A 25,778-nucleotide genomic window follows, 5' to 3' on the forward strand; every position below is an offset into this window, starting at 1 on the left:
AACCCTTCACTTTGATGCAATAAAACTTGTGCTTTTCCTTTTAAGCCTGGTTACTGTTGAAAGGGGGGTTGGGTGGATCTGGCAGAAACAGGGCATGTTGCTGTCACAAAAGCTGAACACGTTAGCGGGGATGAATTGTTGTTATGAAGAAAGCCTTGGGGAGGCTGTCACTGGAGGCAAGCTTAGGGTCCTTAGGGTAAGGGAATGTTCCCATTACACCGGAAGAGCAGCCTCTGATGGGTGGGATGCAAGAGGCAGGTTATATTGAGGCATGACTTTGGGAAGCAAGCATCTTGGCACAGCCTTTGAACCATCTTTCCTCCCCAAATAACACCTGCCAGGGGAGCGGGGGTCTCTGGCAGGGTGCAAGTCTCCAGCAAGCAGCACTATGTGGGGTGGCACGGCCAGGCAGGGCACCTGGGAGGGTAGGCAGCAAAGCAGACAAAGACTGGTGTTCAAGTGAGCTTTACAGGTTTATTAATTTTTGGTTCTGATCACCTACAAAAGATAAAAGCCGTCTCTTAGCTCCAGATTGCAACAAGACAGCTGCGGCACTGCCTTCCCAGGGCGCTTCCCCGCTCCTGGAGACAGACGGCTCTGGCTGGCTGTGCTGCAGCTGCGCACCGAGAGCTTCTGCTCCGACACCTCAGCCACGGGGTCTGGGCAACAAGGCCCGCGAGTGAGCCACCTTTCCCCACCACGGTGTGCGGGTGGGAGACCCAGCCTTTCGCCCTGCCACGGGCACCCAGGGCCCAGGCACCCAGAGTGGAGGGTGACTGTCAGTTGCTGCACCCCACGGAACAGCGTCTTGGTGCGCAGTGGGGTGCCTGGGTGGGATGCTTTCTGGAGCCTCTCCAGCTTGCACAGGGAAGGGAACAGCCAGGAAGCTCCCACACATCTGCAATGCCACCAGTGGGGACTTGAGGACAAGGGTGAGATGGCGGTGTTGTCTGCCAGCAAACAGAGAGCCATCAGCTCCCTCCTGCACGCTGCCCAAGGAAGAGCAACACGGGGTGCTGTCAGCAGGGTGGCAAGTTTCGGATCCCTGGGTGCGGTGCTCTGTGAGTGACTGACCATGCAGGTCCTTTTCTCTTCCTCCTTCTGGCTTCTTTGCTGAACAGGGTGTAACTGTCCCGGCCATCTATTCCTGCAGCCCCAAAAAATCACTCAGTGCTCTTTAAGGAGATGAATTTCTCTAGGACTTGCCCTTCAGCCAGTACTTGCATGGTCACAGTCCTGCGGGGGAGCTTACCAGGGTCCGTTCACAGATATAAAACCATTGCAGACAGCAGGAGGGATTTTGCATGTGTAGATCTTACACCAGAAATCAAATTCTATAAAGCTTTTAACAGAAACAGAAGAAAAGATCAGCCTGCATCAGACTTTTTAGCTCAGGACTGGCCAGGGATGGCACTCCAGCTCATCCAGGCTCTCTCTGGGATGGGCTCAGCAAGCTCTCTGGGTGCAGGGAGCAAGGCAATCCAGCTCCAGGGAACCGGATTTCAGGATCAAAGAAGTGTGAGATGTAATGGGCCTGATGCCAGAAATTTTGGGCTGGCTCGCAAGGCTTTCCTCAGGTACAGCCAGACAACCCATCCCTGCATCCTGTTCAGATGGGATTTACTTTGCAGTGCTCGGGGAGAAGGGCTGAGCACTTGAAAAGGGAGATAAATTTATAGCCAGACTGGTGGCTTCAGGCAGTGGTGAGGAGCAAAGTGAGAGCAGAGGAATTTGCAGGCAGCCACAAGCCTGTTTGCTGAAATATTATAGCAAGAAGAAGGAAATAAAAAATGTAATAATAATAATAATAATAATAATAATAATAATAATGAGCTGGCACCTCAAACTGTCAATACAGGAGTGCTTTGCTGAGCATCCCTGACGACACACATCACTGAGCACCCCATGGCTGGAAACCACCACTTTGCTTGTCCCGAGATAGGCTGAAACTGCAAACTTCAGCTACACAAACACCCCGAAGCGACGATCAAGCTTCCAAAGAACAGCCCGGGCTTGACGCCTGCTAAACTCATCACCCGCTGCAGAGCCCAGCTGGTCTCTGTAACGCCGCCCCACCTCCTGATTGCTCGTGGAAGGAAAGCTTCGGTCAGAGCTGGGGCTGGAAGCGTCTCTAAACCTCCCAGACTCTGTGGGTGTTTGAACCTCACTTTGCAGGACTGGGACTCTAAGTCCCAGTATCCCAGTATCCCAGGCACGATGGCTCCTGGCCATGCGTGCTGCAGCAAGCAGCAGCTCCCAGGGCTTCCTCCCGGCAGCGGAGTGTGATTTAATTATGGAGGCAGAACCAGTGGGGACAGAGCTGCTGGGAGGGCGGGTGGCATGTGGCATGGCATGCTCGTGGGGGTCCCGAGCCCCCACACTTTGCTCCTGCATGCCCCCCCGCTTGTGGCTTTTGGTCTTACTCACTCCCTTCTGCCACGCATGGAAGGCCTCCAGCTGCCGAGCGGCCGGGAGCGCGGCTGCTCTCTCTGTAGCTCTTGGCACGGGTGCCCATCGCACAGGAGCCGGGGGGGCTGGTTTTGGGGGGCCCCTCTGGGTGCGGGGCCGCCGGGGCAGGGAGCAGCGTGGCCACGGAGCGGCCGTGCTGCTCTGGGAGCTGCCGGAGAGGGACCCCGGTGCCCACGCCTCGTGCTTATTTTTTCGGGTAAAGAAAGAGCTCAGAAGCTAAACTCAAAGAATGGGAGCAGGCACTTTGTTTCCAAAAAAGTGGTAAAAATGTATTTGCTCCTTCTTAACGCAACTCCAGCTCCTTCTCCGGTGACAGAATTGCTGTGGGACGCCCCTAGCCGGGGGATCTCCCTGGGCGTCCCAGGCAGAGGGACCCCCTCACGGAGGGGACCTGTCCCCCGGGATGCCATCGGGCTGGCTCTCCCGCACGGTGACGGAACAAGCCCGGTGCGCCCCCCTCGCCGTTCAGCACCCCGCACCGCACCCCAACAGCCCCTGCGCTCCCCGCGCCCCCCGGGCTATGTTCGGCTCCCGACCCCCCCCTTGCCCCCCGTGCTGTCCCCGGGGCTCCAGCACCTCCCGCTGCCTACGGACAGCCCCCCCGCGCCCAGCCCCCCGCATCTCCCCAGTTGTCCTTCTGAAAGTCCCTTTGCCCAGACCCACAGGGGTCCTCGCGGCCGGGGAAGGGACAGTGGTCCCGGTTCCTTCCGACGCCGCGCGGGGGGGTCCCGGCACCGGGCTGGCTGCGGGGCGGGGGCGGACCCGGGTCCCCGCAGGGTGACACGCTCCGTGGGCTCCGCGCTGGTTCCGTGCCGGGCCCGGGCAGGCGGGGGGGGGCCGGGGCGCCGGCGGGGCTCGGTGCGGCGGGGCCGGGCGTCCTGGAGTGCGACGAAGCCGGTGCTGTCACCGCTGCGCCGCGGTGCGCCGGGTGCGGGGGGAAGCAGGGGGCTCCGGGCGGAGCAGAGTCTGCCCCCAGCCCGGGTCATAGGGCTCCCTGCTCCACGGAGACCGGCTCCTGGCGCTGCCGCCTCCGCTGCCTCTCCCACTTGGCCCGCCAGCACACGTAGGCGGCCACCAGCAGGCCCACCCCGAAAATCAAGGTGGCCACCGAGACCACCTTAGCGATGTCCATCTGCGGGCCATTGATGGTGAAGGTGATGCACGTCGCTGCTACGCCGATGACCACGGAGACGATGCCGAAGGGGAAGATGCAGCGGTACCAGGACTTCTCGGTCCCGCCCGTGGCCAGGGCCAGCTTGTTGAGCGTGGCGGTGGAGTCGGTGGCCGCGGCCAGCGGCAGCCCGGGCTTCCCTCCCTGCAGGCAAGTGAGCGAGTTGGACTTGCAGCCCATCATGTTGGCGAGGGACCCCCGGCCCGGCCGGCGCCGGACGCAGCGCTGGGGGGGGCCGTGCCCACGGGCCACCGGTGCCGGGATGGGGCCGGCGCCTACATGGCTGGGGCCGGGGGCTCGGGCTGCCACGGGCCGGGGGCGCGGCGGCCGCTGCTCTCGCCGCAGGCTCCGACTCCCGGCTCTTTTGCTGCCGGAGCCAGCGGGGAGCGCGGGGCCCGGCGCGGGGATTGGCGGCGGCGGGTGAGCTCATGCCCGGTGGGAGGGCGGCCCGGCCCCGCCGCCGTTAACTCCTTCGGGCCCCGAGCGGCACCGCCCGGCGCCCGTTCGCGCTTCGCATCTGCCCGGGCCGGCCGAGGGCGGGCAGCGCTGGGCAGGGCAGCTGGCCCGGCCGCCCCCCGCAGCCCCCCCAGGGTCACGCTGCTGCCGGCAGCCCCCGGGCAGCCCAGCCCAGCGGGGACGGGTAGGGGGGCTTCAGCCGCCCCGCCGCCCCCTCCCCGGGCAGTGCCAGCGGCCTCGCCTCCTTCCGAGCTGCTCTCCCTGTGTCACCCTCCGGCAGCTCTGTCCCCTGCCCCAGGGCTTGGGTGGCCCGCACGGGGAGCCCGCGGCTGGCGCTGGGCTGGAGGAGGCTCGAGGCCGAGACCCCCCGGCGTGGGGGGACGCTGCCAGGACGTAGGGTGACCAGCCAGGGGACCTGGGAGGAAAGGGGCTGGAGCTGAGGCAGGGGAGGATTCGGGAGCCGGGGTGGTCGCTGCCCAGCCCGGGGGGCACGGCGCTAACGGCCCGGGGCTGGGGGGAGCCGGCGCGCTGCGGGCCGGGCTGCGGGGCCGCCTGGGGCCGCTCGGGCACCGGGTACCGCGCTCGTCGCTCCCACCCCCCCGTGCCCAAACCGTGACTACCGAGATGAACCGAACAGCAACACCAGGCACCGGCAGGTAACGCGGCTCCGCAGCTGCTCCGGTGCGGGATCACGCAGTTGCAGCAGCAGCCGCAGCAGGTGCGATGCCGCTGCCCGGGGCTCCTGGGCAGGGAGGAGGAGGAGGGGATGGAAGTACAAACAGCCTGGACAGCGCTGAGCACAAAAGCCTCCTGCCCAGCTCTGATTACCAGGAGAGACTTATTTTGTTGTGGGCAAAACCTTTTTGTACCACCTTTCCCATGAGCGGATCAGGCAGACAGGGAGACCGGAGCTGACACAAACAGTTCCCATCTCCACTCGCTTCTCCCGTGCTGGTTGTTTTGGGTTTTTTAATTGGTTTTCCTGAAGGAAAGAGGAAAGGAATGAGCTATCGCAGCAAACGTAAGAGACCTGGAGCCTTTCCCAGGTCAGAGCTTCCCCCAAGCTGATGGGGCCCAGCAGGGTTTCTGCATCAACTGAGAAGAAGCCAAAAATAAGGGAGAAAATCCACATCACAGCAGAAGCAGAGCTGTGCAGTGGCAGAGCGGCCCTGCGGGAAGGTGAAAAGAAGCAGCAGAGCTGATGGGACTAACTCAGGAAAGGGGAGGTTTGGGCGTTAGTGCAGACACGGAACATTATCAGCCTTTTTTTGTGGGCACTGCTCTTGCCTACATCACCCCTGGGGAATTCACCCTACTCCAGGGCAGGGGGAGAATAAAGCTGGTTTGAATCAGCCTTTGCACCTCTCCAGACTTGATCTGGAAAGCTGCATGAGAAGGGAGGTGGCTGGTCTGCAAGAGCCCTGGGACTTCTCCTTGCCCCTAGTTTCTTAGCTAACATCTATAAATAACAAAAGCGGAGGTCTATCAAGTGTCAGATAAATTCCCAGATTTTAGTGAGGCTTTGAGCTCCCATGGTATTGCCCAAGGCAGCCAGCTGCAGGACACCAGCGACCTGAGCACAGAGGTTCTGGCTTTGCAAATCAATAGCACTGGGAAAATGGCTACTGGTAAGTTAGACGTGCACACGGTGCTCCGCAAACTGACTTTTGTTATTTATTCTCCCAATTGCTCATTAGAACGGAGGAGAAGCAGCACAACCCCATGAGTCAACGCCCTTTGAGCAACAAGGACCAAACCCTGCCTTCTTAAGGCTGGTACTTCCCATTACAAGCTCCATCTTCAGTGTTGTGAAGCTTCGTCAGACTTGAAACTGTTCAGGCTTAAATCTTCTGTGCTGAATATCTACCCGAAGTTGAACCTTTGAAGGAAATTTCAGCTAAAGTAGTGCAGCTGTTGCTGAGAGCAGGGTCTGGACGAAAATATGCCAGTGACATACCTGGCAGCTGGCCACTTTCCAAAGTGCTTCTCAAGAAACTGGTGATGTGATGACGCCCCTGAATACAGCTCTAGCCCCCCGAGAGGATGCTGCTACCCACTCAGCCTGCCCTAGCTGGTCCTACCCTGCAACAGTATCCCCACAGCTCCAGCCTCCACTCACTGGGTTGGGAAGGACTCATGGCCTCCATCAAAGCGTGACAGCATTAGTTGGCTGACACCTGTATGAGGGTTTTTTTAAGTGGTGCTGAAGAGCAGCGAATAGCCTTGAAAAAGCAGGAGGTGACAAAACCGAGCTCCAACTGGTTAGAAAAACACGATGCTTTAGCATGCCTGAAGTTCTGATATGTGATGAATTTGAATATTTGACTCGGCAACACTGCTGTGATCCTGCTGTAGCAACCCTGTGCATCTTCTGCATTGCTGCAAACCACTGCACCTGCTAACGTGTTAGCAGCTGCTTAAAATTACGCAGGAGTAAAACTGTATACATTCACATACATATGTATGTGTACATCCATGTATCAAGTCCTCCATATATACACTGAGACGTAGCTCACCAGATAGTGTTTCCAAGGAAGCAGCAGGCAACACTGCCGGCACGTCCAACGGAGGACCCTCTAAATAAAACCCCAGAGATGGTTTAAAATAAACCTGTTCTTTAAGTACTGAAAGAGCAGACAGCAGAGGTGCACACCACTAAGCCACCCTGGCTTTGCCACTGCTTTGAAAGGAAAAGCAAAAAGCCTTAGCAGGACCGGGACAGCCCTGCACAGGGATGGGGTCACCTCCAGGAAGCTTCTCACAGCCACATGTAGAAAGCAGCTGGACAACATTGCCCTTCTCCCCTCAAAGAGGCTGGATTCAGGCAAACCTATCTCCCATTTTGCAGTGAGTACCTGTAAAGGTCATAAATATGCTAAAGGAGAGAGTAAGAGGCTTCAGGTTGGGCTGCATGGTATGAGCCCATTTTTTTGGGCACTGAATCTTCCCCCTTCAGTGGGGCTGACAGGCCCCTCCGCCTGGGCGCCCAGCTCCTTCTCCACGCTCCTTCTTCTGCGACTAACGTGAGGGTGTAATTTTCACAGCAGAAATAGAGACCTGCGTGTGTCCTCCTCCCTCTTCCCACAGGAGGAGAGAAAAGCGCAGCTGGGACTGGATGAGTCACGTCTCAGGAGCCGAGATGGATGGCACCCCGCTACACCCCCACCCCCCAAGGGCTCTGCTGCCCTGTCTGGGTGATGGATGGGGCGGCAGCAGCTCTCCCTGCAGCGGGGATGCTGCCCGGGATGCTGGCTGGAGCAGGGCTGCATCCCCACCGAGGGGGGAGAGGCCTTGCAGCCTGGCTCTCAGGGCTACAGCAAAGAGCTGCAGGAAGGAAAGAAAAACCTGGAAAGTGAAACTTGTGTTTAAGAGGAACAGAAAAAGAGCACGGAAGGTTAATTGCTTTGGTAGGCGATGGAAACAGTGTTTGGAGCAAGAAACCCACATTCCTAGGAGGGAAACAGTAGAAGTGAAAAAGGATGAGGAACCCTCTAAACCCTAAACTCTAATCCCTCTAAAACAGATTTATTACTCCATTTTTGAAGTAAGAAAGCCCAGGATCTAATATGATGCTGACCACCGCCAGGGAAGCCTGGGAGGAGCAAGCTGTGGGAGGTGATCCACATGCCCCGGCACTCAGAGCCCAGTGCTGGGGCAGGAGGAAAAAGTTCTATGGTGGGGATCCATAATCGTGTGGGTAACCAGAGACGCTTGACTTTTCAAAGTAGATGTCAGAGCACCAAAATAATTTGTAGATGACACGGAAATGATAAAGTAAAGAATGCAGGGCCAGGATGCAGAGACACCCACACGCCGCTTGCTCTGCTCACGGCTTCACCACACACAGCCCGTCACCTCCGCACACACCAGCTGCCCAGCACGGCCGACACCTCCACCCTGGAGCTATTCCACTGTGTAGAAGAAAGGGTTTGTAGATGACGGAATTATGCCTTATTTTTTCCAGAAACTAGAAGGTAATAGGGCTGGAAACAAGGACAGAAAACAACATATCTTTGGGCAAACAACACCTGGGCAAAGATAATCAAAGATCGTATCTGTTACACAGTTCACATCCCTGCACTAGTCAAAGATGTAAGTTACTCACACGTGCCCACCTCGTTTCTCGTTTTTGGGAGATGCAGCTCAATATCCCGGGGTTCAAGCTGTAGAAATCCAGCAAGTGGCAGCCCTAGAGCCTGTGAGAAGTGTGCTCTGAAGTGACCCTCACTCATTTAAACACTAAATACCAACAGACTACATGCATTGACTTATCACACAGAAGAACTGTAAAACACACAAAAAGCAACCCCCCAGTAGTTTGTAAGAACTAAGACATTCCCACAAATTGTTTTTTCTTCCTGTGGCTTTGTGAGGAAATTAATAATTCTGCTTTTATTTGGCTGGTACGGTGCAGTTCATGCAAGAGCCACACGTTAGATGAAGACTAGGGCAAGAAATACCAAATATTTATTGCACAACTATCCCTCATAATAAACAAACTTTGACTGCAATGAAGAGTTGCAGTGAAACGAGTGGGTGAATTCAGCACCAACAGCCACATGGCCCGTTGCCACAGGTGGTCCAAACCGGGGACTGCGGCTCTCCCGAGCTCTCGGCCACAACTTGAACAGGTTTAACATAGCGTTAAATACAGCCTTGGGCCAGACCCATCCTGCAGGCTGGCAGGAGTTGCCTAAATACAGAGGGGCAGATCTTAAGTGCTAAAAGGCTGCAGGCTCAGAGGAAAGGAGGAATGAGGTGGGAGAGGGAACTGTGACATCTGGGTTTACCAGAGGCGACGGCCATGCCGGGGGGTGCAGCCCCTTCCCAGCACTGGCAGGGCATGGTGCCTGCTCCAAGCCGGAGCTGCGCCATGCTGCAGCGCCTGCACAGTGCGCAGCGCTGGTCGTCACACTGGGGCTGCATCTGGCTGTGGAAACAACCCCGCAAAAACAGCGTTAGGTTTTGAGTAGCTCCATTAATTTTAAGATAAAGAGCAGGGAAGAAACTCCTCACGCAGCAGGAAAGCTTCAGTCAGGAAGCACAGGTGGCCTCTCAGAGTCCGTTTTAAGTTGCTGCGTGCCATGTAAAACTGGAAAATAGGCAGCAAAATATATCAGGAGGCACAATCTTGAGTGTGCTGGTGACCTAAGATGTATTTTCCAGGTCTATGATTCAGTAAAAGGACAAAAAAGAAAGTAAAATAAAGCAGCAACAGCCATCAGGAAGTGTGAGTCTGAAAATAGCAGCCAAGTGTCACCTTGATCCACTCCAACAAAGACTTCTGCAACGGTGACAAGTTGCTAGGTGACATCGCCCTGCTATTTTGGGTCCGTGGCATTACGCTGCATGGTGAGCCCCACTGGAGCATCTCCCAGCACCGACCCCTCAGCACAGGGGAGGAAACCACTGCCAACCTGCCAGAGGAACTTCCAACACGGGGACAGCTTTTGAAATTAGAGATTCATGTGTCTCACAAGAAGGATGATTTCCTGTGGATTCAAATATAGATAGCAGCAGATGGAAAGGAATTATTACATCACCCACCCGGCGGTAGCTACATTCCTGCCCAGCACTGCGCAACGCTGGTGCAGGCTGAGCACGCACAGACCTCCCTTCGCACCTCCTGCTGCTCCTCTCGTCACCCGTCAGCTGACTGTCCCACGTTAGACCACAGCAGATACTCAACACAAACAATACCGAGATGCAGGTATGATGCAGAAACAGGAAAGAACTGTTAATTAGAAGAAAAGCTGATCCACAGCAACTTCGTTGATGCCCTCTGCCCCCAGAGAAGATGCTCCGGATACTCATGCATGGCCAGGCGCTGCCTGGAAAGCTGGACAAGGCACTTAGTCTCACTCATAGGGCATCCACACTAGTTTTAAGGCTCACAGATAAAAAATAAGTCTAGTACGCTAGAATAAGCTATTTCACCGTCATTAATGTTTTTAAAAAAAACCCCCACAACACAAAATCATGCCACATGCATTGTCATCAGCAACACTCTGAATTACTCTCTATAAATGGAGACTGTGGCATTCGCTGCTAGGAGGCAGACGTAGCCATATACAATTCAAATCATTAATAGTTGGTTCATTCAAACAACTCCATTAAATCTGGTGGGTTTGCTTTTGCAAGGACAGCACAGTCACTGCCAAGAGCTTTGTCACCCTCAAGAAGACTCCAGAACAGTGCAGCGGTGGGTCCTGACAAAACACCATTTAATACCAGACAAAACCAGGTAGTTAGGATTGATAATGGTTGTGCAAGGATTTAGAAAATTTGGCAAATGACATTAAAGTGAGCCTTCCAGGCTCACAGAAACACATGGTTATGTTTAAGTCTGTTTATATGCCCAAACTTGTTAAAATATAAAAAAACCCCTACACCTGATTCATCCCTGCATCCAGTACCTTGAATTCTGTCCTATTATGCAGCCAGCACACAATTGTAATTAGAGCACTGTAGACTATTGATGGTTTCATTAATTTTTTTTAAAGGTAGTTTTCTGTATTTGTGGGCTTTTTTTTTTTTTTTTTTTTTTTTTTTTAAAACTCTATCGTTCTTGTGCTCTCTCCTTCTGTGCATCGTGTATCTGGTTGGTACTGAATAATCAGTTCCTCCTGGAGGCAGTGAGAACTGCAGATGCCTTTCAGCTCACACGATGGCACAGAGCTGCCCAACAATTTCAAAAGCAAGATTTACTGCAAACACATCCTATGAGAGATTTCACCTCAAAAAAAAGTGTTTTATATTCTGAAATTTAGAACCTGAAGCAGAAAAAAGACCCAAAAGGGTGAGATCCTCAGATAATGCACTTCTCCAAATTCCAAAGCTGTGCCAGCTGCATCAACAGATGCGGTGCGATAGTTTTAATAAGAGGAAAGAGGATGATGAGGTGCTAGAGGTGCACTGCAACATCGCTTACAATGCAACTTAATTTGCAGTGCGTAAAGCAACCCCACGTCAAAGTCTTACTGACGTGAACATGCGCGTTACATCTCCCTTATTTTCTTCTTGAACTGAAGATAAAAATGAGACTAATGAATTGCTTCCCACTATATCATGCAAGGGCTGAAAAATAGCTCACCGGCAGGCCCTAACACAACTATGAGTTTGTGGTCCCAGAAACCAGGAGGGAAGATTTCAGACAGGCTTCTCCCCAGGGTCAGTCTCCTCCACTGACTCAGAGGTTGCTTCTGTTTGCCTTTTCCTATCCGAACTCCAGATCCACTTATTATCTTTCTTGTTCTGTCTAAAAATAAGTCAAACATCTCCGTTTGTGTGCCTAAATAGCCCACTGCTGTAATTTCTCGCCTTCTGAAATTACAGGTCAAAACTCACTTTTAATTTTTTTTTTCCCCTCCCATTACCAGATCTTTATATGCTGGCATACGTGGCACACTGCTTCCTGCTCTCTTCTTTCTAACTAGGCTCAGATTAATTTACAAGTGATAGCTTTTTCTTGATTACAATGTTAAAGCCTTTCTTTCTTCACAAATTAAAACCAAGATGATAGATCTTCTTTCTGGATGGTGGCTTTGATGTTACAAAAATAGCATTTGATCTGCATGGAGGATAATAGAAATTTTAATACCTATTTAATGAATTGTTTTCATGTCAGACTGAGTCATGATTAGGGTTTTTGTTTTGTGAGGTTGTTTTTAATGGAAGTGAAGGAGGACTAGGAAGCTTCCAGTGAAACTACATGTTAACTGTGCTAGTCCCAGTGTACATGCTTAAAAAAACAAACCAACAAAACTAAACCAAGATGTTTTGCTCCAGAGGGCAAAAGCAGGCTAATGAGCAAGTGAAATAATATCACTCGACGGTTTACAGATACCAAATGGAGCCCCTGATGGCAGATCCACCATCTGCTACAGCCTCTTAGTGACCCCACCTGGCGAGAGAACTTGGGACCAGAAACATGCATCTGCCTGCAAAAAATCCCTGTTGGCCCCTTGTCCTGGCTTTCACAAGGCTATTAAAGCATTTCCAACTCACTGCTTACAGTGTACTGACAGTTACACACAGCAGCATGGCCTGGGGGAGTGCTACACATCCTGCATTACCCTCAGCATGGCTTGCACTCACATGTAACCCAACAGCACTTTCAGATTTATCAGAAGCAGCCAAAATTTCTCAGCAAAGCTTCAGCTGGAAATCCCAACATCACACGGAATTCTGTGACTCAGGGAGAGACTGCATTTGAGTAGGGGAAAATAAAGGATGTGTGTGGAAGACATATAGGTCCCCCCAGTACTTCTACTACAAATACAAGCTTTCTGGATCAGTGTTTTACAGCACCATTGCTTTTCCCAGAAACCCTAGACTGGCATGACAGTGCACTCTGCCCAACAGGTTGCTGATTCAGGTATTAATAAAAACACAACGTAGTCAAGTCTGAAGCATTAAGTAACCTGTTCTCTGGAGCTCACAGAAAGCTCATTTGGAGACTTAACACCAACAGCAAATTTGTCATCTGCAGAGTGAACTGGGAGTTTTCCCCCCAGTTCAACACTTACCATCTTAAACTGCTCGTTGATGCAATTCCCTTGTCCCTCATGTAGCTAATTTGGGTTTGTCTCTCCAAACTGTAACCTGTGCTCCCAGCCCAGGCGGCTGGGGAGTTCTTCATGCCCTTGCCCCATGGGTGGGACCCTGCGGCTTGTGCTGTGTATGCATCATTTCAGCAAGTCACAGGCTGTCACGCTCTATCCCTGCTCACACACTGCTAGACCCCTCAGAAAGGTCGCAAGAGGCAGGGCATTCCTCCACACCAGCCTTGGCAAGACTCAGATTATTTCTGTTTTAGATGAAGAGTATCCCTAAAGCCACACTGTTTAGTCTCTACATGCTGTATCTCCCAAGGAGGGAGCCATACCAAGTGCTCGGTGGCATGTCTGGTAACATCTGCAGGATAAACCCCTGGAAGGTTTCAATGTGATGAACATCCAGAACTAACCAAGATGACTAGTGCACGCGAAATGCTGCAAGAGGGTCTACTGGTTGCCATGTGCACTAACAGCAGCACTGCCTCTGGCCTTCCACTGGTCACACGTATTTGCAAAAACACAGCAAGCAGAGAAGTTGCAGAGGGGAAGGAAAGGAAGAAGCCAGTGGAAAAGACAAACTGTAGCAGTTGGAAATGCTTAAAGTTACAGATTCTGGAAAGAAAAGAAAAAGCCCTCTCTCCTCCCAGGAACCCAGCTTCACATCCTTCAGTAGTGAAAAATCAAAACCTTTTTAAGACTCTACCACAGGGGAAAAAGAAGGAACAAGGGCTGCTAATCCTCCCTGACCCTCACTGTGCTTTGCCTCAGCTTGTGTTTGCACAACACTACTATCATCTATCGCTTTCCAAAAATAGTGTTCGTTTCCTGTATTTTTGTAATACTATTCCCTGGCATCACAAATACTACCTTTTGTCTTTCTTTTCTCCTCTTCTCAATTTAACGTACCAGTATAGTTTCTTTCTATAACAACGGCACATTTTATAATGAAAAAGACCACCTAACCACTGAGTTAAGTTGCTATTGAATCTTTATCTCTTCAAATAAGTCTTGTGCTATAGCAAAGTGAGTCATTCGAATGATTTAAAGACTTACACATTTATGAAAGTTATAAAACGTCTCTCACATGGTGTAGGAAGAGTAATAAAACCACACTGCACCCAGAGGCACAAAACAACCCAGCTACCTGTCAGTCATCATGCAGGGAGCTGTGCTCCCCTTCTGCACCCCTCCTACAGCGTCAGCTTGCCTTTTGAGCTCATAACAACCCCTGCAAATCCATTTTGGGAGGTTCAGTCTCTTTTGAACAGTCCTTTCACACCTATACAGTCCTTGCTGTGGCAGTGAAGTTACTGCCAATTTACACTGGACTGCTCTGCACAAAGAAGCAGATGCTCCATGACTCATGCAGTGCTTACAGACACAAGTTATGGATAACAACACTATAATTAACAATACCAAATGTCATCTCCAAAATTCAAACATGCAGATGTTTATGCCCATGACATATGACTGTGTTAATTTAGGAGGCAGTGTCTGCTCCTAGGAGCAGCCTTTAATTAACACCTTGCAAGCCTCCAGTACTGTTGACCACAGCGTGGTTTCCCCCTCTCCACAAACCATACAGATGTAGACCATGCAGGACTCCTACACACTGCAGTGGCGAAGAAGGTAGCAAACTCCTGCCCTGATTGCAGACTCCATGGGGAATAAAGTAACATCTACAAAGAACTGAATGCAATGTGATTTTTAAAAAAAAAAAAAGTAAGATATGCTGATTTTCATCTATCACGTGAATGACTTAGTGAATTTGAGTGTCAGAAAAGGCCAAACATTCAGAAAAGACACACAACTAACTCCAGCCTTGAAAAAAACAGAAAGGGGGCGTGCGGGTGATGAGCAATGTCAGCACTGCTAAAAGCTAAATCCCCCCGAGCAAACAGTCCTAGTCCAGCTAAGAGATGCAGTGTGATACAAACTGTAGTAAGCAGCAGTACACATTGGTCCTTGCCTAGAAGGGCTTCGAAGTGCTCACAGGCAGAAGTATTCTACTAAAGCTTCAATTGTCACATAGAGATGGCCAGGGGATTTGGGGATCACATGCAAAACCCTAAGATGCAGGAGGAACCGCAGCTGGAATTTTCCCATGGTGACAAGGTCAGAATTGCCACAGAATCTGTGTTTCCTATCGCCAGGCAAGACATTGCGTTAGTCCCTCTGGAAGACTGCGCCTCCAGCAGCTACTGGCGCAGGTTCAGCAGCACGGCAAAGGGCTGAGTGCCACCTGCTGGGCTGCTTCACCCGCTCCCTCCTGCTGCGGCTGGATTCCCCGACATCTCTCAAATGCAGATAGCCCAACCCTCCTTAGACTCTTGTCTCAGGCACGATCGCCAGGTAAGATGACATAGCAGCAACATTTCAGTTACAGGCTAGGTTTAAGTCCTTACAAAAGGAGCCTGGCGGGTCATGAAGCTGCCTGAAGGGGCCCTGCCTTGAGCAGCCAGTGATGTGACTGACAGGCTGATGGGAAGGGACTGCTGCAGCTGCACAGCAACCCAAGCACCAGCCCAGATCAGAGCAGGTACCCGCAAACCAGAGCTGTTCTGTAAAAGGCACTACTGCACGTGGCCTGGGCAGCTGTGGATAAAGACATCGAAAACACCGTTAGTCAGTGAATATTAGTGACCACTATAACGCTGGTTACATGCCAATTGGTGAACAGAGTAATAGGGAAGCAGCAGCTCAGGTTCTCTGTATTTTCAGGTGCTGGAAGGCTGCGCCCCACCATACTGCGGCTATCTGATCAGTATAAATCATGTTTTATTGCCTGCTACACTGTCTGCATATAGAAGCCTAGCGTCTCAGTGCAACAGCCAAGAATCTAGAGCTAGCCAGAGAGACTGACCTTGGAAGAAAATCCAAAACCAGTGTCTGTGAGGCCCTGAAGGGGCTTCACAAAACCTCAGAGTTAGCAGGTCATAAAAGTGATAGAAAAGAAAAAAAAAATCCAAACCACTGAAATTTAGTTGGACAAACAGGCAGAGTAAAAAAGTTAATAGAAAAAATTTATTGCTTAAAACTGTCTCTGGCCATGTTAACGTCAGTAGGAGGTTCCCACCAGATCAGTCTGCCAGCTCATCTCTCACCAGCACAGGGAATCGCCTGCCTCCCTCACAGAGCTGTGTGTATATCGCCCGATACAGCTGAGCTGCAGAGGTCTCCGGGTAGAGCCTGGACTCCAGGACAGGCAGGAGTTCTGCCATCATGACCTGAGCAGGAGCAAAGAAGACACGTCACCAGAGCCAGCATGCGCTTTCAGAATTACATGAAATGAAGCAGCTGCATAAAAAGTGAAATCTAACCAGAGCAGTATGACTAATAACATGCTAATTGATAGACAGATATTTTCTTTTGTCATATTTAACAAAGGCAGAGTTGTTCATCCTCTGCTCATCAAGTACACCAGCAGCCACCCAGTGCAGTGAGATAAACAGCAGTGCTTTGCCTCTGCTGCAAAGATGGCCCAGTGCTGGGATGACATCAGTTGCAAGAAGCTGATGTTGATTCAAGATCTCTGCAACCACACAGCGAGGTGCTTACTCACCCAATGGTAAATTGAAAGGTAAGTTCAACCCTCATGACTGTTCTTGTCACCTCCCAGCTGGGCCATATTAATCCAAGAGAGACAATAAGTGGCCAACTCCAGCCCAAACGGAACAAAGCTGCATGCCCCCCCAGCAGCACAGGCTACAGAGGATGCTAAAGCTGTCCAACACTCCCCAACCTGGCCTCTGGTCTATTAAGCCTAGCTTGTGATCTCAGTCCACGCTGTGAAACAACCCACTGGCCTGCTGCAACATCATGAACAGCTCAAAGCTCTGGGACTATGACTGTGACTGATAAACTCTGCACAGGTCATCTTCCAGTCAAAGGACAGAAGTTAGCCTTTAGTGCCTCACTCTTGAATTAATGCTCAGAAGGAGATTTTGCCTGGGATTTTTTTTTTTAGCTGGCACCAGCTAATGGAAGCCTGAGCAGTTTGCACATTAAAAACCCACAGAGCCTACTGTGCACACTGCCTTCCCAGAAGAAGACCGGATAACAAACTGCATGTGCTAGTCACCTCCCTCAAAGCATTTTTCAGTGGTGGAAATAAAGGAAGACCCAAACAGAACAGAGTATCTGCAGGGGGTTTCCTTTCCTGTTCTCTACAAGTCTCTGCACAGAGACACAGAAACAGGACACAGCCACTGTATCTCTAGTAAGAGTCAAGAGCTGCAGACATGAAAGCTACCTAAGGGGAAAGCTGACACATGAAGGAGCACTACATTGCTCTGCTTCCTAAGAGAGACACCATTCTCTTTTTCATCTGCCTGGTCTGCTCCCAATGCATAAGAATAGAGGAAACAGGCCTTCACCAGCAGACAGGCTAAGAGCTACCAGGACTTTCCATGATTCTTGGCATTCCTCCATGGAAAGGCAATGGACAGGCCTGGCCCACAAATACATACATCCTTTTCTCAGGGTATTTATTTGGTACCAAGCCCATTCACTTCACCTGACCCTAGAATCTCATCCTGCACACACTGCACAGAGCTGCTTCAGGGACTCAGAGCTCACCCAGTACAAAGCACCTATTTAGATACAAGCGCAGAGGAAATGGAGTCAGTTGACAAAGCATCAGGCTTCAGTTACTACTGCATTTTGCGGAGATAAAAATAAAAAACATCATAACCCATAATTCAGGATTATAGTGCTAAAGTCCCATTTGAAGACAGGCTGCAATCTATCTTTAGCCACAGGGAGGAGTGTGGCCAGTTATGAATAACTCCTCTGTGGTTTACAGAAAAAATTACTTCTCCAAAGCCTCTATCATTCAGGTCAATGGCAAAGGTTACGTCAAAGGAGTAGACATGACTTCACACACCTTCTCTGCCCTTTGCTGCTGTTCATTGAGGAGAGCAAACTATCCCTGTGCAGCAGGCACTCTGCTCAGACTGGCGGAGAGACTGACCTCCTACTGTGTTCTTACAGGCAGTCTCTCAGAACGGTAAACATTAAGATTAGCAGCACAGTGGTTTGAGATTTAAAAGGAAAGCAAAAGAAAGCAGAGGAGTTCACTAGGCAGTGGTCATGTAGCAGAGAATAAGAGCGCAGGTGCCCTAATGGGACTGTAAAGACCTGCCAAAAAAGGGTCTTCAGGCACTACCAACAACATCCTCCACTGCCAAACTCTGAAAGAGTAGCTAAGAAAAAAAAAACAAAACCAGGAAAGAGTCCTTTAAATGCCTGACTGTACTCTAGCCTTAACAGAAAAACATACATCTATTCATCTACAAAGCAAGCAAGGCACTGATGGGACTTGAACACGAGACACAAACATAGAAACATCACTGGGAAAGCTTGCTGCACTGCTTCCCCCCCACCAAGACCACATATACCAGCTGTTGTCCCACAGTTGCCCTTTTCCTTCCCTACTCCAGAAGCACTAACACTTTTTAAGACTCACCTTTTGTAAGGCAATTTCTTGGTGCAGCATTGAGACTTTTAGCTTCAAGGCAAACAGGTCCCTCAGCTCCTGGAAACTGGAGTAGCAAAGGAGAGGCACAGCCAGCATGCCTGCACTGTCACACATCTGCCCCCTGGGAGGAATACAGGCTGGGGAGCAGCTTCCAGCATCCCCAGTGCAGTCTGGGCACAGGCTCATCTGGGACTCCACAGCTGCCAGAGTTGAAGAATTGGCAGGAGACAAAAATATACAAGTTAAATCTGTACTTGCAGAATTTGTGATCTACTTGCTGTTCCTAAAAGTGAATGACTAATGACATTGTATTAGTCAGGGTAAGCTCCTCACACATGGCACAATCAGGACATCTTGAGCTACAGCATGCAGTCTTCCCTATCTCTCAACAGCTCCCTCACTAGCCCTCCTGAACAGCAGCAGTTAAAGTCCCAAGCCTCTCCTGAACACAGATGGTGACAAACAGATACCGTGGCTTTGTTTGCCACCAGAAAATTTTTACTTGTTATGTCACCATTAAAAACAACCAGGAGAAAAATTACATTGATCCACACTTTCTGCACACAGATGGCAAACTACTGTTCAAGCACAGCTGGCCACATTCATACCTGACTACAAAACCAGGGACTGGCTCACCTGTTCGCAGAAACTGCAGCTTATGCAGACACTGGGAAACTGTGGTTTGCAAACTCTCCAAGGTTAGAAGGCTTTCATACTCTCTTTGCAGAGTGGGATGGTCTAGAAGACAAGCAGAGGAAAACCAGCAGGCATGAGCATACTGAAACCTTCCTCCTGAATACCAGTTTCTAGAGTGGCCTCGGGTTCACAAGCCCTCATTTTAGGCAGAGAATGTTCCTGTCCCTCACGTCCAGCACACACCAACACCACATGGAAACAGAGCCCACTGAAATCATCCTTATTCCACCTTCTGTCCCCTCCATCCCCCTTTTTTCCTCCTTACCTGCAGACTCAGCTTCCACATGCTGACTCAGAAGGGCGGGGATGTCCTGGAGGACCTTTAACTCCTCCTCTATTTCTGCAGGACTGAAGGCAGGCATCGGGGAACAAAACTCAAACAGCAGCAGTTTAAGGAAGGTTTCACACCACCAGCTCTGTGCACTACCCTGAGCCCCGGGCCAGGCTAGCTGGAAGCGGGGGCTGCAGAAGAGGGCAAGCAGCCCGTGAAGTGGCATTGCAGGGGAAAGGCAAGGACAGCACAGCTGTGTATGGCATGTTTGCCTTGTGGCCTTGTTTGTCTGGATCAACAATTTTATGACTGCTCAAGAGCTGCACTATGGCAAAAATACCAATTCCTAGAGACCCAGCTTGAACCCCTGTTATTGGAGGCATAACTCTCGCCAGATGGGAGCACGCTGCAGAGCGGCTGCACCCAGTGCCTGCTGTACCGTACCACGTGCTTGTGGAAGGGCATGGCAAGCTGAGAAAGGATACAGTTGTCTGGATCCCCTCTATAAAACGGTTCCTTGCAGCTGCTGCTTCTACACTTGTTTGGCAGAGATGACATCTCTTCCATGCCCTGAAAATTCAAAAGGGACAGGAGCTGGAGAAGTTATGCTCCATTGTACGCAGGCTCACACTGAGCTGCAACGTGTGACACTCCAATATGCCAGTGCTTCAAATACAAGCATCTTCCTCTCCCCTCTCTTTCACAGGTTATTTGCTAGCTGTTCCCCCATTTTTGAAGCTGGTATTAGACCAATAAGGACACCTGCAGAAAGCATGAGACACTGCAAAACACCTGTTATTTTTCTCAACTTGTTTTGACAGGAAGGATTTACAGCCATCAGAAAACGGACGACACATTTCTATAAGCAGGATGCAAACTTGCAGCACATCATAGTTTTGTTGCATCACCCTACCTACGTTTTTATCCCACAGGGAACAACAAATTTTCCCTTCCTTTCTTGAGGGGTAAGCTATGTGCATTTCTGTACATTTACTCTGTTAGTAAATATGTACAGAAAGAAGAGCAGACAGGACAAATTCTCACCCTAGTTTTTACCACAGTGATTCCTTCATATGCCAAACTTCTTCAAGACTCTCCTTTGTATAAAAATTAAAAAAAAAAAAAAGTATTAAAGTGGCATGTTTGGCAAGAATCATGACAGCAGCATGCCAGTATCAGGGTCGCAAAAATATAGAGGTTTAAGGACGGACAACATCATGAGTAAGCTGACCAGGCCCTTGTCCAGCTCTTAAAAGGAAGTGTTACACAAATGATACCACTACCAGAGCAGTGCATTTCACTTACAGAATTCAACATCCCCACCGATGCAGAACCCATAATATCCTTTATTTAAAGGACTGCTTTAAAGAGCCAGAGCATCTCAGCCAGTCTCCCAAAACCTGCCGCAATAAGTGAGAGCTATCAGGAAGAAGTTTAAAATAGCTACACAGTGCATGACTGTCTAACCCAAGTGTGCTTGTGCCTTCTCTCCATCCAAACGGATCTTTTAAATCATGATAGAAACTGCAGTTTTCAGAAACACATTATGCAAAGAAATAGCAAGGTTAATGGAATAGAAAAGAACAGAAGTTATCAGGCAAGATACATTCTCTCTATAAGGGGTCTTTACAGCAAAGGTTATTTTCAATCTGTCACTGAGTTGGAAGTAACAGTGAAGAGTGTAAAATTACATCAGAGTGATTAGAATACCGAAAGGCTCAATTTACAAGTGAAAATTAAGGGAATCATGTCTTTACAACTTGCTGAAGGGCAAGTACAAATTGGCGTCTGACAAATGACAGTTCCCAAGAGGAGGAGGAATTCTTGAGGGTAGCACAAGGAGCTATAGCTAGATTTAAGATAGGGTTTAAGCAAAATATCTGTAAAAAACACATAATGAGAGATCTGCTGAATTATGGCAAGATTTCTCAAAGGAAATGGGGGGAAACCCTTCCAGAGGGCTGGGGAATGGACTAAAGCACCAAGTTCACCAGAAACTCATCCACCCGCACCATCAGTGCACTAACATTGTAATTGGCTCTATTTAAGAGTTCATCAGCAGGAATCAGCTTCAAACTAACACAGCCATGGTGCTTCCAAGCTAGAGAGGTGCCCCAGCAGGAGCAGTTCAGGTCAGCAACTGGTTGGGAAACTTTCATTGCACAGGATATACAGGCACACACCCCACAGGGTCTCCTGCCTTCAACAAGTATACAGTATCAGCAGAGACTTCTGCAGCACTGCTAAACCCACAACTACAGCACTCCAGTACTTTCACAACTCAGGATTAACAGGGATTGGCACTCTGAAAACAAAAGTAACATCAGTGATTAGAGTAACATGAAAACATACTCAGAAACAGCTTCGCAGAGACACACTGTATCAGACCACTCCTGCTCTGAGTTCAGGCCCCACACACGGTGGGGTCAGTGCCTCTCCCCTGTGACCCATACAGCAGTCAGGTCTCCCCTGTCTGACCCCCCTCTCACAGCTCTTAAGTAAAGGGAAGTTCTGGACTGGACTAATCAGGCTGGGCTTACCTGGAATTCCTGGAATAGGCTTTCCTGTAGGGAAGAGGTAGCTTCAGCTGGCATCTGCAAAACAAGAGAAGCATCAATCCTGACTGACTGAGAGCAGCAGAGCTATGTCTTCAAACACAGAAAATGACATTTTGTCTAAATTTGGAATTAATTTAGCTCTAATAGAAGATGTCAGCAACCCTGGAGATTGAATCCACCACTGCCTTCAGCCTGTCCTCAAGGAAGGAGGATCAGTCATTTCCACAAGCGTCACTGAGCTGACTTGGGAGAGCTCCTGTACCTCACCACCAGCCATCAGAGTTCATCCAAGGTGAGAAGCTGGGAACAAAGCCCTGACAAGGCAGAGTACAAACATGGAAACAACACGTTCAGGGAAGCTGATCAATACAGATACGAGCATAAGCAGATCACCCCAACTCTATTGCCATACCTGAGCATGACAATGCAACTTTGCTTAGCACCTTATGACACTCAAAGAAATGGGAAAGAGACATTTCAGTTTCCACTGGGAATATGTATCTTAACCCTGAAGCAGAATAATCCCTAACTTGTTATTGCAAAAATATGTGGGTTGGCAGTTATAGTCAGTCACATGGAGACTATGAACGCAAGACCACAGTTGGTATTTTAAGTAAATAAGCATTTGAATCCAGATTCCTGTTCCTCCAGCAACTGTCACCCAGCATTCTGTGTCCATTCCAACACCACGATACAGTGATAATTTCCTCCCTGCACAGACACAAGAGTTGGGTTGTGGCAGCTGAGAACTATTTCTCAACATTTTCCAGGGACAGGCAGGCAAGCATCAGATATGAACATCACTGTGTCTTTAAGCAAAGAATACACAGAAAAGAATATAGAAATTATTTAAACAGGGCAGATTAGTCTGAATGCAAAGCCAATCTTCTAAGTATTGTTTTACCACTTTTCCACACAGAATCTCAGTAACATCCACTTAATAAATCTTCTTACAGCAAACACTTGAAACAACTGCATTCTAGTTAATAGTGATCTGTGTAGTTACATGGGCAGCATCTTACAAATTGAAGGGAACAGTATTAAACCCAGATGCCATCTCTCCAAACAGCATTGAGGGGGGGAGTATATAATATGCACTGCATATTATCATTGTGTAAAAAAAAAATAAAATAAAATTCAGTAAGCTATAATAGGAAGTGCACTCAAAGGAAAACTAAGGCTCAAAAAGCTCTACAGAAACAGCTTTCCAAAACAGTCATGGGGCCTATGAAATATCAGAAGTCTTAATTAAAAGCCTTTCAGTCCCACCCATCCAAGAGTAAGCCCTTAAAATAAAAACACTTTTCCAATCACAATAGAGGCTCTAAAACTGTAAAGGAACCTTCTTCTTGAGAAGAATCTGAGCAGCAGTGAAACCAAGCTAGGTCCTACAGAGCAGTAGGAGAGACCAGACTTTACAGGTCCGCTAGTCAGCGTCAAGCGGAATAAGACAGAGGTGCCCATCTCTCAGTACTTACCCTTTTTCTTGCAGGGTGACTGTCCGAGGTGAGGTGCTCCTTCCCAACGCACTTTCAGCTGTAGGGTCCTCCTTTTTGCTGGGCTTTTGCAGGAAACCACAACTTTTCTTCCCTGCATCAAATAACCACTGGCCAACAGCTACAGAGTTCTTTCCCCCAGCTGAATCCCCTACAGCAAAGCTTTGCTGCTCATTCTGGACAGATCTGGACAAGCCAGGTGTCTTTTGGTGTTCAGCTGGAGCACAGACCTCTCTGTCACCGGCACTGACTACTGTCCTATGACTCCTTCCTTGTTTGCAATGCACCCTTTTTGAGGAGCTGCTCCCAGTTGTCCTGGGACCTTGAGAAACACATTTGGCTGGGGCCTTCCTTTGCAGTTTTTTCACATCTAGGTCAGTCCTATAAGGAGCTCTTAGCTGGTATAGAGAGGGTTTCTTCAAAGAGGCAGGCTTTTTGCTTACAGCTCTCACCTTTGTGCTCTCAGAAACATCCTCAACAGGTACAGGCACTTGCTGCTTTTCATCATTTTTGGAAGCAGGTCCCTCACCTACAGATTTCTCTCCTGTAGCTCCCTGGACCTCTAATGGAGTTTTCAAGATGCTTTTCCTGACTTTCAGTGCCTTCTCTAAGGCCTTGTTTAGCAGTTCCAGCTCCTCCAGCTCCTTGGGTGAAGGCCTGTTCTCTGCAAGAGGAGAAGACTTATTAGAAGGTCCAAACCTGGATCTTCCCCATGTATCTCTAAACTAACTTGCTTTTCCAGGTGCCACAGAAGGAAAGCTGAACCCACTGAATGGTGCAGTGGGTATTTTGGCCATACTCCCACAAAACTAGAGGATGCAGGCAGGCTTGCAAAAAGCCTTGAAAGCCCAGGGTGGATGTGAGTCACAAGAGGAGCCAGTTCTCCCGAGTCAACCACTCCTTGGTCAACAAGTGACAGTCACCACACCTCAGTCAGGCCTGCAGACACTTCATCACTGGCTTTGGTTACCATGGCACAAACCCAAGCTAACGCCAAGGAGGAAAGTGGGAGGAAAAAAGTAGAGGGGGGCTTCAAGTCGCTGCAGAGCACGGGAAGGGCTTCTGCCCCCGGAGCCGGCTCACCCCCGGGCAGGCCCAGGGCCCGTGTGATGAGGAGCCAGCAGGCCGGGCGGGGAGCGCTCACCGTGTCCGCCGCTGGAGCCGGTACCTGGCTGCGACCGCTCCTCTTCCTCGCTGCCCCTACGGGGGGAGAAACAGGGCGCCGAGGGCCAGCATTGCCGCCCGCCGCCGGGCTCGGCCTTCCCCGCCGCCTCGGGGGCGGCTGCGGGGACACAAGGCCCGCCGGCCGCTCCCCCGCTCCCCGGCCCAGGGCCTCCCTACGCAGCCCGCAGGCAGGGGCCGGGCCCACACTCACCAGTGCCGCAGGAGGTCCCGGCTCCGCGCCGCCCGCCGCTCCAGCTCCCGCCGCCGCTCCGCGCCTTCGCCCAGCGCCGCCACCAGCGCCGCCGCCAACCTGCAAGGCCCAGCACCGTCAGCGACCCGCCGAGGCTTGCAGTAGGCCCAGCCCCCGCCGCCGCCCGCGCTCACCGCCGGCCGCGGCCCGCAGGCAGCATGGGCCGCCGCCGCCCGGCCTGGCCGGGTCCTGCCCGTTGCAGCGGGCCGCTCTGCGCGCCGCCGCCCGCGCCGGCTCCTTATCGCCCTGCCAGGACCTGCGGGGCGGCGCGCGGCTCTGCGCTCGGCCGGGAGGCTGCTGAGGAGAAAGGGCGGGAGCGGCCCCGCGGCTGGGGGACTCCGGCAGCCCGCTCCGCCCGCAGCCCTGGGCTTTGGGGGCCGTAGCACCGGGCTTTGGGGTATTTTGTGCCCGCCCTGGGGCGGGCGGCAGAATGCCGGAGGCGCCTAGCCCTGGAGAAACCGTTTTTTTTCCTCAGGTGGGTTCAGCGCTTCCCTCTCCCCCCCCTCTGAGGGGCGCCGGCCAGCCCCCGGGAGGGCTGGAGCACCGTCTGCAGAGCAGGCCCGCCCCGGCAGGCTCCTGTACCCGCCCTCTCCTCGGAGTCGGAGCCTAACTGAGGTTTTGTTTCTGTCAGTCTTTCTCCTCAGAGTCGGAGCCTAAGTGAGGTTTTGTTTCTGTCAGTCTTCGCTGCGGCTGGCCGCTGAGGTAGAGCCACGGACGGGGTCCTGGTGGGGCTCCCCAGGCGTGCTGGGCCGGTGCAGGGAGGACCAACAGCCAGCACCCCAGCAGAGACACCGCACTGCTAGTGACTTCTGCTGCCCCGGCTTGCCATCAGCAAAGAGGCAAATTTGTGGTTTTTTTAATAAAGAGAGGAAGCTGCCTAGTTTATAATGCGATCTCTGTGAATAGCTGAATGCTGCTGGGATCCTGTCAGGAATACAGCTGTTGTTGCGGAGGGGCACACTGTGCAGTGCAGTTCTCCAAAAGTGCCCCATATCTGGCACTTTGGTACCTGTTCCAGGCAGTTGAGGTGCAGGAATCCAGTCCACCCCCCCTTGCACAGTGGAATAAAAAAATAAAAAAAACTTAGAAAGTGCAAAAGAAGTGGCTCTTTGCCTTTGAGGGCTGAATTTTCAGGCTATGTTCGTGATTTCTCTGCAACCACATGACTACAGACTCTTCTAAAGAGGAAAAGGTGAGAATTCCAGGTGAC

The 25,778-nt window shown here is 51.0% G+C and overlaps 1 protein-coding gene across 5 annotated transcripts; it reads right to left on the minus strand.

Moving 5' to 3' along the window:
- Positions 1 to 454: 454 nt before the first annotated feature.
- On the minus strand, positions 455 to 24,860 carry TEDC2 (tubulin epsilon and delta complex 2). Of its 5 annotated transcripts, XM_055805108.1 has the most exons (12): positions 24,703 to 24,860; positions 24,530 to 24,628; positions 24,299 to 24,354; positions 23,684 to 23,818; positions 23,137 to 23,248; positions 21,641 to 21,694; positions 19,586 to 19,670; positions 19,095 to 19,203; positions 18,770 to 18,871; positions 18,122 to 18,333; positions 4,969 to 5,078; positions 455 to 3,784 (listed from the first exon to the last, which is right to left on the minus strand). In XM_055805108.1, exons 1-12 carry the CDS (start codon positions 24,726 to 24,728, stop codon positions 3,640 to 3,642), a joined length of 1,245 nt encoding a protein of 414 aa, XP_055661083.1. In that variant the 5' UTR covers positions 24,729 to 24,860; the 3' UTR covers positions 455 to 3,639. The 5 variants fall into 5 exon arrangements, 4 of the variants coding, with proteins under 4 accessions (XP_055661083.1, XP_055661084.1, XP_055661081.1 ...); XM_055805109.1 differs by lacking the exon at positions 23,684 to 23,818; XM_055805106.1 differs by having other exon boundaries at positions 23,137 to 23,818.
- Between the last annotated feature and the right edge of the window lie 918 nt (positions 24,861 to 25,778).

The sequence above is a fragment of the Falco peregrinus genome, chromosome 5 (genome assembly GCF_023634155.1).
Source record: "Falco peregrinus isolate bFalPer1 chromosome 5, bFalPer1.pri, whole genome shotgun sequence".
NCBI lineage: Eukaryota > Metazoa > Chordata > Aves > Falconiformes > Falconidae > Falco > Falco peregrinus.

What these genes read in the sequence shown, in the direction of transcription:
- TEDC2 (XM_055805106.1), bottom strand. Translation starts at nt 24,728, where the DNA reads ATGCTGCCTGCGGGCCGCGGCCGGCG. An exon ending in TGTGGAAGCTGAGTCTGCAG is followed by an intron (nt 18,872 to 19,094) that starts GTAAGGAGGAAA and finishes CTTGTCTTCTAG; the next exon opens with ACCATCCCACTCTGCAAAGA. An exon ending in AAGAAATTGCCTTACAAAAG is followed by an intron (nt 5,079 to 18,121) that starts GTGAGTCTTAAA and finishes TCTTTCCTTCAG; the next exon opens with GAAAACCAATTAAAAAACCC.